Source organism: Chamaea fasciata, unplaced genomic scaffold (assembly GCF_029207755.1).
Source record: "Chamaea fasciata isolate MVZ Bird 193981 ecotype frontalis unplaced genomic scaffold, bChaFas1.0.hap1 SCAF_9, whole genome shotgun sequence".
Taxonomy (NCBI): domain Eukaryota; kingdom Metazoa; phylum Chordata; class Aves; order Passeriformes; family Sylviidae; genus Chamaea; species Chamaea fasciata.
The window spans coordinates 24,010,948-24,025,906 of NW_027094094.1; the positions used below are offsets into that span (position 1 = coordinate 24,010,948).

General features: G+C 43.7%; 1 protein-coding gene across 10 annotated transcripts in view; it reads left to right on the forward strand.

Moving 5' to 3' along the window:
* Window positions 1–14,959, forward strand: part of ZMIZ1 (zinc finger MIZ-type containing 1) — a 339,063-nt gene that overhangs the window by 272,960 nt on the left and 51,144 nt on the right. For all 10 annotated transcript variants that reach the window (XR_010722301.1, XM_066191513.1, XM_066191512.1 and 7 more), the window contains one exon: window positions 14,011–14,155. Coding sequence is in view for 9 of the 10 variants with exons in the window: in XM_066191513.1 (XP_066047610.1) it covers window positions 14,011–14,155 (145 nt within the window). In the remaining variant the exon portion in view is untranslated. The remainder of the gene's footprint in view (window positions 1–14,010; window positions 14,156–14,959) is intronic.

The window sequence follows — 14,959 nt, forward strand, 5'->3', positions numbered from 1 at the left end:
GGCTTTTGGAGGCCTTTCTTACATGGAAAACCTCTAATCAGGAAATGCAGTAGAAACTTGTTCTCAAAGTAAAATACAGGAGGAAAAGTACACGAGTGAGATGAGGGAGGTGGGCATACATGATAAAATCCCACCTTCTTGGAGCCCATCTGATTACCTTCTCTCTTATTAAGTAGACAGCACCCGCGGGTGTGGTCCTTGTTCCTTTTGTCCTTGTTCCCTGGGTTTCTGTTGCTCTTGAGGGTAACCTCATCTCTTCCTCCACCCTTATGTTTTCAAGGTTACCACAGTCTATTCCCCTTAGATAAAATTTCGTAATACTTGACTGCAGATTTGCTCTTTCATTCAACCAGCTCCTTTCAGAAAACATTCCTGTGTTAATTTCCCTGATAAATTTTTGCCCATGATGTCTTGGTTTTGAAATTTTATTGCATTTCTTTCAAGTTGTTTATGGAAGGAGCCAGTCCTTACGTGTTTGTGAAAGGCCATTTATATAGTCCCCAGACATTAAGTAGCCAGGCACAGTCTGTATGTAATAACATATCTGTAACCTTTCAGAAACCTTATCTTTAACGTATTTTTTGCTCTAATTTCTCTTGCTCTTTTATCTTGTTCTATCCACTTTCCCACATTTCTTACTTTACATCAGTAAGATTAAAAATATTGTCTGCTAGACTAACATGGAAGTACTTCTTAATGTATGAAGGAGAAGTTACATTTTGTACCATACACTTGAAATGGTGTGTTGAAGGAGAAAAGATCATATTGCTAGAGGTTGTGTAAATGTAATGTAAGATATTGAGCTTCAGACCACTAAAATTACAGTATTTTCAACCAACTTCAGTAGGAGCAGGAGCTAATCCAAAATTATTCTGACCGAGAAGGTAGAATTTTATTTACCATCTGCTTGGATAGCATCTTACAGTAATAGCATCTTACAGTGTGTTTTACAGTAATATTTGATGTTGTGATGTCCATTCTCATTATGATTCTTCTTTCCAGATGTTCTGGGAACATGAAATAGACGTGGTTGCTATTTAGACAGGATGTTTGCTCAGTGCTTTTTTTACAAACTGCTGCTCTTCTACAGACAGTGGAACAGAATCTCTGTCCCTGGGAAATGCTCTGCAGAATTAACGGTGCTTGAAGTCTTGGGAAATACTCGATGTCCATTGCTGCCCTCTCTGTTCCTTTATCTTCTCCTCAGTACATGCTCTCCTCAGTTTTAGCTTCCAAAGATGAAAATCTTACCCTGATAATGTCTTGTGGCCTTGCTTAAAATGCAGACTCTGTTGGTCATGTCAGGTTGTATTCCAGTCATTTTCCCAGAAAATGTCCCGAGGAGTTGCATACAACTCATTTGAAATGCTTTCCTATTTATGTTTGTTACTACTGCTATGGGATTGTTTAAGCCTCCAAATTCTTTTGTTTTATTTTTAAAATCATCCTTTTGCACTGCTCTGAAAGATTTGCTGTACTAAATCAGTTCCAAATTCCAGTTCCATGTGTGGTTAGGGGTGTGTTACTTCCTCTGCCACCCCAGCCTGGTCCGCTCCCGGGAGGCAGGGCAGGCTCGTGCTGCAGCTCGGTGCAGTATCAGGAGCCGCTCCAGCGTGTGCCATCCGTGCTGGGCTGGGTCAGGAGCCGCTCCAGCGTGTGCCATCCATGCTGGGCTGGGCCAGGAGCCGCTCCAGCGTGTGCCATCCATGCTGTGCTGGGTCAGGAGCCGCTCCAGCGTGTGCCATCCGTGCTGTGCTGGGTCAGGAGCCGCTCCAGCGTGTGCCATCCGTGCTGTGCTGGGTCAGGAGCAGCTCCAGCGTGTGCCATCCGTGCTGTGCTGGGTCAGGAGCCGCTCCAGCGTGTGCCATCCATGCTGTGCTGGGTCAGGAGCCGCTCCAGTGTGTGCCATCCATGCTGGGCTGTGTCAGGAGCCGCTCTAGTGTGTGTAATCCATGCTGGGCTGTGTCAGGAGCCACTCCAGCGTGTGCCATCCATGCTGGGCTGGGTCAGGAGCAGCTCCAGCGTGTGCCATCCGTGCTGTGCTGGGTCAGGAGCCGCTCCAGCGTGTGCCATCCGTGCTGGGCTGGGTCAGGAGCTGCTCCAGTGTGTGCCATCCGTGCTGGGCTGGGTCAGGAGCCGCTCCAGCGTCTGCCATTCCATGCTGTGCTGGGTCAGGAGCAGCTCCAGCGTGCCATCCATGCTGTGCTGGGTCAGGAGCCGCTCCAGTGTGTGTAATCCATGCTGTGCTGGGTCAGGAGCAGCTCCAGCGTGTGCCATCCATGCTGTGCTGGGTCAGGAGCCGCTCCAGTGTGTGTAATCCATGCTGTGCTGGGTCAGGAGCCGCTCCAGTGTGTGTAATCCATGCTGTGCTGTCTGGCTGCCGTTCACACCCGCCCACCGCTCCTCGCCGCGGCGCTCGGGCCCATGCGCCTTTTCAGGGGCTGAGCGAGGATGTCAATGAGAGGGGCGGGCGGGTTCGCCGAGCTGCCGGAGCAATTGATTCTTGTCTGCCTCTCTGAGCAGTCTGTCTGCGCAGCAGCACACGCAACGCTTTTGCACAATACCCAGCTAATGCCCTAGTCAGCAGCTTCCAAAGGAAGAACGGTATTTTAAAAAGAAATAATAGCAGTGCGCTGTGAGCCGCAGTGAGTGCATGGACCAGAGCTAAATTTGGAAAACTAAAGCTTATTCCATGCTGTATTATTAGAATTATTTGTGTTTTCAAAGCCACACTGACATACATGTATGTCTTGCTGGCCGGCTTTTCCACGTGACTCGGCTAGATCCAAATGCAGTTATTTATAGATGGCAGGAGCAGTGATGACATTATCTTAGAGCACTCCAGTCCTGAAATCATAGCACTTGTGTGCCGGGAGATGCGTCCAGGTGTCCTCTGCGAGAATTTAGGCAGGCTGCTCTTCTGCAAATGTCCATTAGAAGAGGTAGTCACAAATTACCCTTTCCCTCTCCTCCAATTCTCTTTTATTTTCAGACAGAGGAACGAAAGGTATTGAAAAATCAGTTTGGGCTGTGATTTCTACTGGCTTCTTCCCTAGATGCTTGTAAAAGCAATTAGCCACGTTCATTTTTATACCTCTCCTCTCTTCCATAGATAACCTCTTCCTACCTATGTAAAATGATAAACATGCCCCTGAAGACAAGGAAACAGCAATTTCTAATCTGTCTAAAACTAATGTTCATAGTTAGGCTTTTAAATAAAAGTCTCTTGCTGCAGCCCTCTGTGTGCTTGTAGCTCAGCTAATTGGACTGAGGCTGCTCCGTGTGCACTGGAGCCCTGTGTTGGGGTGGTGCCTGTGCCAGGGAGCAGCTGCCTGCTCCTGCCTCTGCAGAGCGCCAGAGCCTTGCTGCTGGGGCCGCACTCTGAGCCACGGCAGGGATTTCACGTGGCTAGGGAAAAACCAAATACGTGTCTGGGGGAAAATTTTTTTTATGAAAGAGAAACAATGAAAAAGAAGATTTAAAAAAAAAAAAGAATTAAAAAAAAAACCAAGCTGGCCGGGTTCACGGGGTGGTCACAGAAAGAAATGCTTCAGCACAGTTGGGAGTGTGCAGCCTACAGCAGAGCATGGGCACAGACAGCAGAGGATGGGGCTACCTCAAGGCAGTACTGCTGCTGAACACTTTGTGTAGCGAAACTACAACTAAAATCATCTGAAGATTATGTAGGGTTGTTTAGATGTTTCTTAGTTTATGCCAGCTTGAGTTTTCTATGTAGCCCTAATTGTAACAGAGCGTTAGACGATTTGCTACTTTTGCTTTATTTGTATAAATAAAATAAACATAGTATATGTGGAGTCTTTAGGGGTATCAGAATGCTTTAACAAGGGCATCCATGGCTCATAAAGTCTGCTCCAGTAATACAACCATGTTTCAGGTGGGAAGCATCCATTAGCCCAGAAGACACAGCTAGAAGAAATGGAACTTTAAGGATGCAGAAGCCCTTCTCTTGCTTATGTTAGTTACCAAGTTCCCAGTGCAGCTTGGGAACAATTATTTGGTATTTGACTTTGGTATATTAATTGAATGTTAATTAATCAGGCAGTTCTCAAGAAAAGGTGATTAGTACCAGAGGAGTAGAGCAGGTTGCTAGTAAGGGAAGACGACGAGGTTTGTAGGGTTGGTGGGACACAGAGGGGAAAAAAGAGAAGTAATGACTCTGTTAGAAAACTGCCTCATCAACTGGGCCATGAGATGGCAGGCGTTGCCGCCTTGAAACTGCAATGCATGCACATGTCTGTCTGCCCTGTATTGTACGAGCAGAAATCAGTTAAGTTAAAAGCTGCTGTAGGCTGAGTTTCTCTTTCCTGATGTCCTTAACTCTTTTCGTGTTCAGCAGTCAGAGATTATTTTATGTAGTTGTAATATTTCTTTCAGAATGAAGAGTGAGTGGAGGGATAGGGTTAGAGTAGTTCTAGCTTAGTTCTGTTCCAGTACAAAGTTTGGATAGTATGAATATTGGTCCTGCAACCCCCACCTTTGAAAGCAAGCTTTTTTTCCTTCAGCAGTTATAGAGAAGTTGGCAAAGTTTGTATTACATTAATCATTTAAAAAAAAAATAAAAAATCTGAGGACACCTGATAAAACATTCTTTTCCTGTAAAAATATAAAATAATGTAAAGTTAAAGCAAAGAGCAAGATGGCAGAACCAAAAAGCAAAAGTTCCTAAAATAGCTTTTGGTCCTTCTGAGTTCTGGCTGTGCAGTGTTAACTTTGGAAACACGTTTCTGCTATAAATTTTGGTTGTGTGGTTTTTGTAATTTTTTTCTCCTCTCCTTGAAAGCCTCTCCAGATGTTTTACAGTTGTTGTTTGAAAATGTTCCATGGCAGGCATAAAGACTGCGGGCACAGAGCAGTAACCCCTTGATGTGGTGGTTGTGGTTTTTCCTTGCAAAGAGAGGAAGGTGTATGATCCTCTCTGTTCTGGGATTCTGTTCAGTCACAAATGGTGTGACCTTCAGCGCATCACCTGCTCTCAGTTTCTTTCATCTTTAAAACTTAGCCAGAAAGCCGTGTAGCTGGATGGCCACTTCAGCAGTCTCTGCAGAAGCTCCCCACACTGTAGCTAAAAGGTCTTTTTGGTGTAGTTGTGAATACAAGCCAGATCTAAATACTTTCTCAATGCAGGCTGATTGAATTTCCTCTGTTTGCAAACACAGATTTCATTTCATTCTAAAAGACTTCAAAAAGTCATCTATGCCATGTCCCCTTGGCTGAAGAATCCATTCTCCCTAGATCTGGATCTGACCTTTCCTCTGTATCTCCATTTATGGAAATTCCTCACCTTACTCCTTAGGGTAGGATATTAAAGAGTATTAGGATGCTCCTAATATCTAACCTGTGTCTTTTTTATCTCTGTATATTGGTGTTTCTGCTGTGGATATAGTTCATGGTTTGTTACTCAGTAAATCAGAATACTGCTGTCAGTCTTCCCTCCTGTTTAAAAAAAAAAAAAAAAACCTCAAACCAAACCCACCAAAAGCCCTAATCCATGTAATCATTTTGTGCAGGATATATTGATAGGTTTTTTTCTGATCATTCTGATTACTTTTCTCTCCCTTCTGTGGCTGTAGATTGTGGTGGCGTAGAGAGAAAGGAGAGCTGTCCATCTCCCAGGACTTGGGTCCTGCTCATGCAGCTGGGGGGGCTGGTTGGTTGTGCTTTGGCAGCACAGCACAGCTACTGCCTTCGTTGGGCCTCTGATGAATCTGATAATGCTCATTTCTATTAGTGACTATTGGTTTAATAGTTTGGTAAGCCTTAAGTTTCCTGCCATTTTGCGTTGTGTTCAGCTAGGCCTGATTTCCCTTGTTTATTTATGAGAACGTCATGTTAAGCAGCATTTAAAACCTGACTAAAATCAAACTAATCTACACTCAAGGTCTGTTGTCTGCTAGTATGAAGAAAGTACAGAGGAAAGGCATGATTTGTTTCTGAAAAGTCAGTATTGGTTGTTACTCATTTTTTACTTTCCTCTTGGTCCTTTTGAGTAATTTGGGTTAGGTTTCCATGATAGGAAGCTGACCCTCCAGTTCTGCCATTATTTCTTCTTTCTTTCTTTTAATGACAGACACCAGCTTTTCCCTCTTCCAGACTTCCATCGTTGTGTTGATTGTGTATGGCTTCCTTGTGTTCCAACTCTTGTTGGGTGTTTTCCTAGCACTTTGAGATGTTAGTGGTGGTGTTAGCTCAGGAGTTGTTTACAGTAGTAATTAGAGGGCTGAGGATGGATTAAATGAAACAGAGCCTCTCACCTGTAGGTCACTGCTTTGTCTGTAGCCAAAGATGGGTTCAAGTGTGTCAGTCTCATTTTTCAGATGTCTGGATTATATGTGAAATCTGTTGATGACTAGAACTGGCATTACAAAACAAAAAGCATACAGCAGTAATGAAAGATGCTGTTGTTTGAAATCTAAGCAGTGAAACCAACAATTGGATAAGCAAGAAAACAAGCAGTCTAATGCTATTGGAGTGCATTTCCTTGGAAAGCCTTATCCAAGATTCACTTGCTGGTAGCCTTTCAACAGTGTTGTCTTCTCTTTATATAATGGGCTGTGTTTTCAGATGTAGCAGCTTGGGTAGAGCTAAGCCTAAATGAGATGCTTACGTATTTTATCTGGATCTGTACAGAGTGTTTTGTGCTTGCCAAATTGAGCCATTGTTGCTATGTTTTGTAATGTATTACTTCAAAGTTAATGTAGTGAATCTGGTAAGATCCTCTGCCAAGTTTTGGCAAATGTAGAAGGAAATTAGGGAATCCCAGTTCCACTGAAGGCATGGGGTGAGGATAGCAGTATTCAAATCTGTGTCTCCAGCATGTTCTATTCCAGTTGGCAAGATCCTTTGGGAAAGCCTACATATATATGTGTCTTGAGAGGTATTTGTGAAGAATTGAAGATATGCCAAGGCAAGCTGGACCCATATTCAAGACCAGACTTTGTACATGGTGTCAGTCATGCAGCAGTCCTGAAAGTACATGCTGAATAACTCTCAGGTTTGCAATAACGGTTTTATTGAATAAAACCTCTGTTAATTAACGTGATACTACATTCAGGTTAATTAGGTGTTCCTTTCGTTATCTATTTTCCTACAAACCTGCATGATTTTTTGTTTTTTAATTGTTATACATAATTGCATTATAGATTCTACTGGGGCAAAGCTGGATATTTCTGCACAGTAGCTATAGTAATGAAGGAGGCATTCTTGATAAAGGACATTATTTAGATAATGGGGATAGAATTGTCTATCATGTCCTGTTCCACCATGTAGAACTGTGGGTGTCAACTTTGTGCTCCTGTTGTCATTAGCAGGGCAGTTCTTGCCTCCCAAATGAGGATCTGAGCAAGCAGCCCCCTTGCTCAGCTGGGGAATTCAGTTCCGTGCAGTTTGCTGTGCAGTTGCTGGGATGAGGGCTTTTAAATCTGTGTGCCTTTGGAGGGGACTCTCCTCACTACAGTGGAGCACGTTTGTGTTGGCACTTTTAGATAAAATCAGTTTAATCCAACGTACTTGGACTTCTAAGCTAACATCACTGATTTTGCCTGATGGAGAAGAGCAGTCACAATCCTCAGGTGCTCCAAAAAAGCAGCCAGCTGGGGTGCAAGCCTCCTGGGATGAGGTGGCAGCAAACATCTGGGAGTAAGCACTGGCTCTGTGCCGTGGGCTGCTGTGTGCAAAGTGGGCCTCTGCTGGCAGCCAGAGAGATAGGCCTGGGAGGAGGGATGGACTCCCTGGGAACTGCTTGGAGTCCGTGTTGGACAGCCAGACTGCTGAGAAATTAATACTTTTGCTTTGTAATTGGCTCTGTATATACTCCTGTGCTGTCAGCGCTGAGGAGACACTGAGCAGAAGCTTGTGTAGTGATGAGCACTTGGGGTAGGGCTCATCTGTCACAGGGTTTGGCTGTGCAGCAGTGCCTTGAGAGAACTGCAGAGGAGGGACAAACACAAACCTCTGCTAATAGACTGTCCCATCCTGGCTTTGTGGCCTTGCTTTGCTGTCCTGACCGACTGTCCGACAGGTGAGCCAGCCACTGCCAGGCTCTAGTGCAGTATATGAGGAGGACAGCTGCAGGAAGATCAATCCTCGAAATAGTTTGGTGTGACTGGTTTCTCCCTCTCTCCATTTCCAAGCTCTTTAAAAGCAAAATGGCTTTTAGAACACAAGGAAAACATCTGATTTTCAGTTTCACAAAATTGCAAAGATTCCATCCTTTTAATGCAATTGACCTTATTTTTCTAATGCTGTCAGCACATTGAGCTTTAGGTAGTTATTATTTTCAATGTATTTTTCCATATGTGATATAGTCTCAATTTTTCTATGTAGAAAGAATAACTCCTCTAAATAACCAAGACAATAGTTATTTCCACTCCTCTCATTCTTTTCTCATTGCTGCTTCCCTTCCCTCCCCACCAAATGATCTCACTGGATGTTTTATAAAAACTGTATTTAGATTGCAGTCTGTAGAGGAGAGAGTAGAAAGCACTCAGTAGCTTTGTATTCTACTTATCTGGAATTCTCCATGTAAAAAAATACAAACTTGTTTCTAAAAGCAATATAAAATTAATGGATATGATTGGTGAAAAATGATGTATTTTCTTATTCATGCTGTAAATATCTTTTCAGCCAAATGCATTTTCCTCTGAGACATGAAACCCATCTAGCGAGGTGGTGCTGAACAGATAGTTCTCCAAATCAAACTCCTCCTTTTTTCCTAATATTTTCATTGCAGCGAATAAGAAATACGGGTCTGCCGGTCTGCCTATTGAACTATCTACTGCAGCTTAACTGCAGCAAGGAAGCAGTAATCCTATTGTGCTCTTCCAGCAGTCTCCCGGGAAGCAGAAGGCATTGAAATTACTGAGCTGTTGTCCTATCCCCTCCTCACCTGTCTTTGTGGCTGTAAATATAGTGTCTGCCTGTAAATAACAGTTTGCTGCACCTTTAAGCACGTTCCCTAACAAGAGGCAGCGATTTACTGAGGTGATAAGCTGTAACTAATACTAGGGTATCATAATAGGTAAATAGATTAGCACTGTGCTTCTCTGTATTTTGCTTTCTAGGGAGCCGCGGGCTCCTGCTCTCGGAGGTGCTTACTCTGGCACTTTGCACGGCGCCGGGCACAGCCAGGCAGAGCAGCATTGCAGCTCCCAGCGCTGGGGTGGGTGCAGCTGGTGAAATGCAGCAGTGCCTCTCTGGGGTAGCACTGACTGCACACCCTGGTTTCTTCACTTCCTCTGGTCCCTGGCCCAAAAAGGGTTCTAACGGGCTGTGCCAGTCTTCTGGGCTCTGGCTGTAAAATGACACTTGAGCTGCATCATCAGCATCCATCGTGTAATATTTGCAGGTATGCCAGCATCATTGGTTGTCAAGAAGTATGGAGCAGTGCGACCAGCCTGGGCATTGATCTGTGGCTTCCCCCAGCTCAAGTTCCTTGATTTTCCTGATGGAAGGGCCCCAGCACTTACAAAGCGGTTGTGATGCTACTGCTGGGTGATGGGCACTCATGGCTATGAGGGACGGAAAGGTGCCACGGAGGGAGCAGTGGAGGCCTTTGTTTCTGTACTGCCTGGCAGGTTTTCGGCACAAAAGGACCCTTAGAGGAAAGGAACAGTACCAGGGGATGTGGCCGGTCCTAATAATTGTCGCAAATCTTGTGATATTTGGCATGTTCTTAAAGACTTGGCTCCTAGAGGCAGGGGATTAAATAACAATTGCTTCCTTTCTCTTTCAAACAAGGCTTAGCTCTGTGGTTGCAGAGAAATGCTTAAAATGTGACTTGGGTTGACTAGGGGAAAAAAAAAAATAGCCTTCCAGCCTTCTTTTCCCTCCTTGTCCCCAGGATCCCAATGTGGATACATTGCCATGTCTTATGATTTTTTTCAATGAAAAGATTTAAAACTATTGGACACATCCAGAAGGACATAAAATGTTGCCGACTTCGGGTGTGTGGGAGTATTTATGAGTATTTTAAGGAGAGGTCGGTCACATTCTGTGCTGAGACACACTCTTGCCATGTCTGGTCCTCTTCGAAGAATAGAAAAACAAAATTGGGACTGGGTAGCAGCAAGCTGAATAACTCCGAACTGATTTTTTTCTCTTGTTTCCTTAGGGAAACCCCTTGGGCTAGTTGTAATTGAAATTTCTCTTATTTTTAAATCTGTATTTCTGCTTTTCACAAATGTGGAAGCTGTGGCTTCTCGTGTGTGTTGGTTTCTTAACGCAGTCGTCATTAGCAAATCAGTATTGATTTATTCCTATGGAAATAGATCAGTGCTAAAAGTAAAACGCAATCCCATTAAGAATGATACAGGTTTTGCAGATGGAGAAAAGTAGGTCAAATATTGCACCAGTCATCCCAGAGAGTGTCCCTTTAAGCCAAATAAATGTGTGAATACACTTAAGCTGTCAGTATGTTATTTGATTGCCATTATTCTGCATCTTTTTGCATCAGCTAGCAGAGCCCTCTATGACTGAACAGGGGTTGAAAGAAAATGTCAATTTGGTGTATTAACCAGGTTGTGTTTTACACCTGGGCTGCATGCAGGGCTTCTTGGAGAGGTGTGTGCACATTCAGGGATTTTTCCTTTCCTCTCATTGCAACAGTTGAGTTCAACTCAAGCAGGAAAGGCGCATCATTGTATGCAAGGGACATTGTAGCAATGCAGCAGAGGAACACGATTTAAATCTGATCATTAAACTGCCGCAGCAAGGGGCTGCGAGAGAGACGGTGTGGATGGTCCATCTGCAAAATCTGTGCTCCTGTTGTACAAGGAGGAGGGGCGGAGGGGGAGAAAAAGCAGCTGCTTGGCTGTGCTATGAGAGGGTGAGACTGACTGTTGGCACCATCTGTAGCTGTCCTTTGTGCTTGCTGCTTTATCTGTTCATTATAGTATGATACTGAAATTCTCGTGCTTTGAGTGTAAATGAGTTGAGATACGCCTAATACTGTCAGCATAAAAAGCAGTAACTAAGTACACTAAAGATGAATAGTGTAATCTGTAAATTCATTTTGAGTTTGTTTTATCTTGCTTGAATAGCCCAGGAAGTGATGTTCTCCAGAAGCCAGCTGTACCAGATGTGTGTTGGCAGGGTATATATTCATCTTACCGAGCAGAGAGCAGAGCAGTGGAGGTGGATGGGGCAGGAGAGATGGGAGGCTGCCCTGTGCTTTCCAGCAGAAGAGAACAGACACCTTTAGAGGGAGGATAAAGCCGGTCAGAGGGGAACTGGTAACTCCTAAGGTGGCTACAAACAGCTTTGTTTTCATTCCATGCACAAGTACCAACACAGGGAAGAGTGATTATTATACATGGTACATGAGTTGAAATGTCCCGGGGGAGGAAAGGTTGAACCTCTCCGTAATGAGTGCTGTGATAGGGATGAGTACATTTGCTGGGCTTTTTACCTGCAGTCTCTTAGTTTCTAAAAACATGAGTCCTCTCCAGATAACTTGTAGAATAAAACCATCCAGCTTATCTTGAGGACCTCTTTGTTCTTTGATGGTTTACGTTTTTCCTTTATAAATCTTCCTACCGGATATTAGTAATAATAACAACTCATTAAGATATTTTCTTATCTTCACCTCACCAAAGCAATGCTCTCATTGGCGTATTCAGGGGTGACACTGCTTTTTTTTCCAAGCAGGTTTGGCTATTGTTTGCAGATTCGTGCCCTCAGATCCATTGGGTTGTTGCTTTTTATCTTACGTGTCAAGTGCACATAGGTGTGCAGAAGGAGCAACTCCCTTCTCCCATCACAGCCTCGTCTAAGATGGATGATTCCGTAGTAATTACACTCGGCTGTGAAAGTGCTCAGCATCCACTATTACTCATCCACTATTACTCTGTGATGGCTGCGTTAAGTGTTCGGCAGAACACTTTGTTCGCCTTTCCCCGGCTCAAGTGGCTGTGGCGCAAGGGAAGGAGCCCTGTGAGGCAGGAATTTGTATCTCCGGGCGGCTGAAAGGGGGAGGGGGCCTTTGTCACTGCCACATTAGTAATGATATGCCAGGGATAAAAGGTGAGTATAATTTGATTAAATGCTTGTTGACAGATTCCTTGGCTAATAGAGAAGCAGCTTAGACTGACACTCGTTGCTGGAACATTTCACAGAGCTCGGGGGAATGTTTTTTGTAGGCTACACGTGAGGCTGACGATTTCCGAGTGACCATATTTAGTTCCATAAAGAAAGGATGTCCCCTTTTTGTCACAGCAGTGCTCTAAAATGCCTCCTTAAACACTGCTCTTGACCTTCTACTTGATAAATGCAATAAAATTACTACCCCTTCTTTGTCCAAATGCAATAAAATCACTACCTCTTCTTTGTCCAAATGTGTGATTAATTCACAGCGATGGCCCAGGCTGTAAGGGGTTTTTTTGTTGTTTTTTTTTTTTGTGTGTGTGTGTGTGTGGCCATTTAACTTGAGAAAATCCAATAGTTTCTTGTACTGAAAAACCATACTTGTGTGTGTTTTTGGTAAAGCAGGTTCCTTTTTCTCCCCCACAAATGTGACTTTTACAGTCAGTCTCTTTGGAATTTGTTCTGCGTTAACAGTACATGTGAGTAGCTACTGGGAAAAGGTGGTATGCTCTGAAATGATAGTTAGCTACTGCTTATGATTGTTATTTGGTGAAAAGACAACCATTAGAAAATTAAGACATGAAAACAGAAGCCTCAATTTTAGAGGATTCTGCACTTGTCTTTTTTAAACAAGCAAGCCTGAATTTAAATCTAGAGCTCTTACTACTCTAAACCACTGTGGCAGCTTGGGTTTTCAGTAGTCTTCTGGTTCTCACCCACCCATATAATCTGTTGATTTGTGTTCAGTTTGCAACACCTCAGGAAGGCACTTAGTTAAAAATTAAACATGAAACATTTTTTTGTTACGAGGGTTTTGTAAAGCATCCTTTAAAGAAGAAAAAAGCCCAAGCACTTCCACTTGAGAAATTGATTTCTTTCCACTGCAGGATTTTTCAATTAGTCTGCACTTTGTTCCAGTGAAACTCCTCACTGTGTCCTCATACATACTTGGCTGACTTTTTACCAGAGCCACTTCTGATGTTAGAATTAAATAGGCAGCTTTGAGGCTCGGGTGGATGTTGCTGGAGGCTTTGGTGGGGTGTCCTGGCTGGGTGCACTCATGGGAGCCAGGTTTTGCTTGCAGTCACTTCCTGGGGCTCTGCTTCCTGCAGAGTAGGTGGTTTCTATAACAGGGCCTGGTCTTTTCTGAGTGTGGGTGCATAAGGGAAAGGCCACATTTTCAGGAATAATGACCCCTTTCATGTCTTTAGAAGGAGTTGCAAGCTCTTCTTCCCTCTAAGAAATCTCTGCATCTTTGTAGTTCATAAGTGTGATTCTCTTGTAAGCACGGAATTACCCTCATTGACTACAAGATTAGGCACATAATGGAAATACGCATTTAGGGGTTGTGCTGGGTCAGATATAGATTTAAGTGCCTAACTTTGTATCCATACATCATTCTCCTGTTTATCTACTGAAGACTGGTAGCTCATAGCAGTTTTGAAAATTAATTCATGCACATGGGTTTCTCTCCAATTAATCTTTCGAAAAAAACCAGCTGAACAGAAAAGAGAGCTTTTTTCCTTGCTCCCCTCTGTAAATGATGTCTTCTCTATGTTTTTGTTATGTTTCTGTTGGTGTGAAATGATTCTGCATCTTGCTTCACTTGTAACAGCTATCCGATATCCTTTTGCTTCATCCATTTCTTCATTCTGCTCAGACAAGTTCTCTTGTGCCTCCTGGTCCATGCAGAATGTTTGTAACTTGGGTAAAAATGTTCTAATGATAGTGTAGGGCAATGACAGACTCAGTTTGATAGGATAATAGTGTGAGTGGTGGTTCATGGACAAGCTTTGCACTCCTGGTGTTTGTCTGTTTGGCTTGTGACTCCTGTTAAAATGTCTTGCACCTGCACTGGGCTGTGCTCGTTTCTCAGATGTGTGCTCACTGTCATTTGTTGTGTTTGCACAGCACTGCTTTCGTCGTGGTGTGAGGAGCTGGGACGGCTCTTGCTGCTTCGCCACCAGAAAAGCCGGCAGAACGATCCTCCCGGGAAGCTCCCCATGCAACCCCCCATGAACTCCATGAGCTCCATGAAACCCACCCTCTCTCACAGGTGAGTCTGGGCCCAGCCCGCAGCAGTGCAGTCCGGGCAGCGTGTTGTGTGACAGACAGGGTATCTGTAATTACAGCAAGCACTAAACAAACTCAGGTTTTCTCTTTGCTATTGCCCTGTGCCTTGTGAAGTGACACTTCCGTCTTCAAATCTGTGCTCAGATCAAGTGAGCTTGCTTTCAAGCTTCAAGTTACGCCCTAGAGATGTACATCATGTCTCTCATCAGACACTTTCCTGATGTTTACTTAAATGTAGCTGGCTCTTCTTGACGTGGAAAACATTTCACTGATGTTCTGTGTTTTAGCCATCATTGGAAATGTATTGCGTGCAAAGCAATTGTACTGTAGGTGTAGCCATAGATCAGAGGATGTTCTGCACAGTCTTGTATCAGGTGAGGATCACACAGCACTTGTGTTAATTTAGAGAGAACATGAACGTTAAAGGACACTGTAAGACGATAATGTGAAGCCTTTGATAACCAAATTATGTAGAGGAACACTATTTGTATTTCTTGTCCACACAACCTAGGTCAAAGCAAAACCTGGAGATAAAGTGTAGACAAAATTGAGCATTCATTCCATGCTTTATGTTTCTGGGAGTTTTTTCCAAGGCTTTCTTTACCTCAGCATCACATTAAAGAAATCACAAATCGGGTTAATTTGTTTTACTGTAGAGGTTTTTTGTTAGTAAAGAACTGTGAGAGTGTAATGAGTCTAAAATTCCTTGTATCTAAGTTCCATGATAGCCTAACTAACTTGAACTTTTGTGTTAGAACAGAGCTTAGGGACATCTTTGTACCAGTGT